This window comes from Musa acuminata, chromosome BXJ1-2 (assembly GCF_036884655.1).
Source record: "Musa acuminata AAA Group cultivar baxijiao chromosome BXJ1-2, Cavendish_Baxijiao_AAA, whole genome shotgun sequence".
Lineage (NCBI taxonomy): Eukaryota > Viridiplantae > Streptophyta > Magnoliopsida > Zingiberales > Musaceae > Musa > Musa acuminata.
Window position 1 is genome coordinate 12,373,591 of NC_088328.1, and position 4,404 is coordinate 12,377,994.

At 33.6% G+C, this 4,404-nt stretch overlaps 1 protein-coding gene across 1 annotated transcript; it reads right to left on the reverse strand.

Moving 5' to 3' along the window:
* Positions 1-203: 203 nt before the first annotated feature.
* Positions 204-3,348, reverse strand: LOC104001009 (large ribosomal subunit protein uL6-like). The gene is made up of 3 exons (XM_009423180.3): positions 2,932-3,348; positions 705-827; positions 204-579 (listed from the first exon to the last, which is right to left on the reverse strand). Exons 1-3 carry the CDS (start codon positions 3,292-3,294, stop codon positions 496-498), a joined length of 570 nt encoding a protein of 189 aa, XP_009421455.1. The 5' UTR covers positions 3,295-3,348; the 3' UTR covers positions 204-495.
* Positions 3,349-4,404: the final 1,056 nt, after the last annotated feature.

The following is a 4,404-nucleotide window of genomic DNA, read 5'->3' on the forward strand; positions in this document are numbered from 1 at the left end:
TGGTCTATCCGAATGTCAAAAGTCAAAAATGAAAATGTCAAAGAAAATATTACTATCATTTTAAAATTCATCCTAAAAATATCATCAGCAGTGAAGTGACAGATAATAGATTCGTGACAAGTAGATAGAACAACTATGAAAAAGAAATTTATCAGTAACATCTCCAAAGTGGGAGACACATCATAAATCAGACAGACCAGAAATAGCATGGGTAAGCACGCATTTTATAATATATATCGTAAATTTGGAAACTTTCATAGTTCCACCCCAGTCACCTGAACAAAAGTCCCTGATGATTCGAAGAGAAAAAAAATTGTCTCCACAGCTAACTATCTTGAACTTGAAGACTAAGCACAAAACAACAGAGTTCCAACACGAAGGCCAAATCACATTGAACCAAAGACTGCAAAATTTTGATTTTAAGCTTTCAGTTCCATCCAGATACCGAAAGAAGAGAAGAGTCCCTGCCAAGCTCAACTGTTGTTGCTCTTCCTGTCATTCTTCGGTGACTGTTCCCTTCTCACTGACATAGATACCATCCAAGAACTTTCTTATATCCTTGTTCTTCACATGACACTTCTGTCAGATATAAAAAAAAAATTATTAATAAACGTACAAATTCACACACTAAAAACATGCTTACAAGGGTGAATAAAGGAATGTCTTATTTATTAACCATAAAATAAATGTATAATAAAGTTGACCTGGTTGATCAAGGCAGCAGAGCGCGAAACAAGTTCAATATCGTTCCCTTCGAGTACAAGCTCATCCTTCACTTTCTCAGACCGAATAATTCTCACACCATCAAGCATACCAACTTTTCGCACCTACACCAACGACAGACTTAATATCTCAGGAGTTGAGAATTTGTCAGAACATTTATAAAAATAAAACTAATTTTATCTGCATAATGTGCTGAAAAAAGGCACAATTTTAGAGATAAAAACAATGTATCTCAGATTTCATATGATTGAAGACAACAATTAAAATTGGTAACCAGAAATGAACCAAAATTTAGTCTAGTAGCATTGAAAAAGACCGTTTTCACATTACAGCAACTGACTCCTTAAAGAGAATCAAGGACATCTTGATATCCAATGACTTTACAACATCAATGTTACTTTTCATTCATCCACTAAGCTTTAATAAGCTCCTAGAGTGTCCAAGATTTATAACCGATATAGGAAAATTAAAGAGTAAAACATGCATGAGATGAACACCCTAACAATTATGCATCTGTGCATATCCCTCAAGTCTAATGAAGCAAAAAATGTTTCTAAAGCAATTACATGAGCATAGTTGTAAAACAGTAAATGTACAAACTGACAAAAGATACAAGTATGTTTACAAATTCATGGAAATGTAGACAGAACGAACTCCAGTAAGTTCATCAATAGGATATGACCAACGATTACATTGATAATTTAATATATTTCTTGTCAAACACAAACAGCAGCTTCAACAACAAAATGATTTGGTATTGGCACTTCTAACTTGACATAAGAACTTAAAAAGGTGAATTACAAAATGACCTTTCATTGACACAGACACACAATATAATAATGACAGGGTTAGTTGCACATCCAATATCTGACACTCTTATTGCGTAGAGGATGCCTGACACATTGTTTTGGTAAATTCCACCAGATTCTAGTAGTTCTAGAAGATACATCCTCCATGAGCAATAGGTCTAAGCAGATTGTAAGAAAAAAAGATAGATCCAAGATGTCAAACAGCAGTAACCTAACAAAATGAAAAAACCAATTTTGCCAGGACCAAATTAAAAAAGAATGAATTAACACACTACAACAATAAAATACTTCACATATTTAAAAAAGGGTTCAGAAGAAGATAGATCCAAGATGTCAAACAGCAGTAACCTAACAAAATGAAACTGGTAAGACCAATTTTCACCAGCATCAGTTGAAGAAAGAATGAACACAATACATTAATAAGATACTTGTGTTTCACATATTTAAAAAAGGGTTCTCCAGTCTATTAGGAATCTACTCAAAAACCAATATATAACATAACTTTAATAAAATATGTAAGTGAGTAAAGAACTCAGTGGAGACTAAATATGTAATGTTAATGACAAAAATAGTAGCTCATCTCCTTACACATTTCATAACAAACACCAAATACTAACAGAGAGATGCAAATCCAAAGAAGAGGTATGTATAGCAAAACAAAATCTTCTAGATCATCAGAAGGAACCAAATTTATATGTCATACAAAAGAATTCAGAAAGTTATAATTTCTTTTTCTTGGTGGCAATGATCAATTTATAAGTTTATTGCCCTAATGAGCAAAACATTACCAGTAAACTCAATAAGTAAGAGTTTTCCTACAGATGATGTGATATGAAGATAATCCAAAATGGCTGATGTATTGCAGGTAGATAATCTTAGCTTGCATCGTAACAAGATTCCATACCCTTAAAAGAAAGATAAAACTTGTAAAACAATTACTTATAAATTGTTTACATGCTCTAGAAGTAGATATATTGTCTCTAAAAGTAAAATAGCATACACCCATTGCTGACGACAGAGCGCCCCAGATTACATGCTCTAAAAACTTTCTCAAGTCGGTTAGTTAGTGGAATGCAAAAGTAAATCAGCACTACGTCATATAAACAAAAACCAAATAATAACGTTGTCACACAACAAATGATATTGAAGAAAAAGTACCAATTTTTATGCATACCAGTTAAAGACTATGCAAATAGAAAAATCTCAGATCCTAAACGTAGCATGACTTGCTCAAGTTAACAAATTTTTATTCTTTGAAAATAACCACAGAAAATTCACAGTGAGAATCAGCTAATAGTAGCGATCGACAAAGGGAGACTCGTTGCAGCAATTTAACATGGGACCAGCGGAAACACCACAGAGAAAATAAATAGACCGGCAAGATGGAACAGGATTGGACCTTTTTCTCCCCAAGAAAGTTCCTGATCTCGATGGAGGTGTTGTTGTTGGGGATGGACGCGTTGATTGGGAAGTGGGCGTAGACGAGGCGCATCTTGTAACGGTACCCTTTGGTGACCCCGGCGATGAGGTTCTGGACGTGGCTGATGGCAGTGCGTATGGCAGCTGTGGTCTTCCGCGACCCGAACCATGCATCCACCTTCAGCTTCTTCCCGCTCTCGATGAGATCGAAATCGAGGTTGAGGTGCTTGAAGTCACGGGTGAGCTTGCCGCGCGGACCCTCCACCTCCACGATCTTCGCGTTCACCTTCACCGTGACTCCCTCGGGGATGTCCATGGTCTGCGAGGAAAGGATCGTCTTCATCTCGCTGCTCTCTCTTTCCGCCGCCTCCGAACCCAAACTGAGAGAGGAAAGAAGAAACCCTAACCCTCTCGATCAGTTCTATATACGTGATCTTAGGGTCGGTATTCGAGATCACGGCCGTTGGTTGATGAGAGGAGATATTTGGATGGTGATGGATTGGATGAGTGAGGTGTATATAATAAACTATTTTTCATAGAATAATGGTATTTATTCTATTCTTCATGGAATAAATTATTTTCAAAAAAAAGTTATTGTGCCGAAAAAAAATCTCACTACTTTTGTTTTTTTATTGGATGGCACCCATATATTCTGATTTATTATCATGAATGGACATATGTAACCTTTAATTTTTAGTTTTATTATTATTATTTTATAAGAGTAAGTTTATTATTTAATTAATAAGATTTTGTGGGAATAAGATTTAATTAATAAGAGTGATAAAAAAAACTTTTATCACTCTCGAAATCAAAAGAATTTATTGAAAATATTTATGATATACAATAAGCTATGTAATGAACATATATGATTTTTTGAAACCTAAATGAGTGTGATATGATAATGTTAAAAGTAGTAACTTACTATGTATGATATTTGACACATTAATGTTTTCATGATTTATAGTTATTTCAAAATAGTTTAGAGTTTCAAGATATTGTAGTAACTAAGTTTATAGACAAATCAAAGAACAGGTTCTTGTGAATGAATAATATACTCCTAAGATAATCATTACGGATATTCAAAAAAGTTTTAAATGGTTATTCCTTATAAAAAACATTCTTGGTATAAGAAGTTACATTGAATCAAGTTCATGAATACTTTAATGAATCATACATTGAGATCATGAAGAGAAAAAAAAGAAGAAAATAAGGATAGAGTTGAGACACAGTGGCAAGGTATATAAGGTGCCAATTATTAAGAAGCAATTGAAAATGTAAATTTTCACTAATTATATGATAAAATACTATCAATTATAAAATAATATGGTATCTTTATTTTTTTTATATTGTCTAATCTTGGTCATAGATTTTCTCCTCTACAATAACTACAAAAGGGGTATGTTTGGGTAAAATGTGACACAATATTATGAAGCTTCATAAAATGATGTTATTA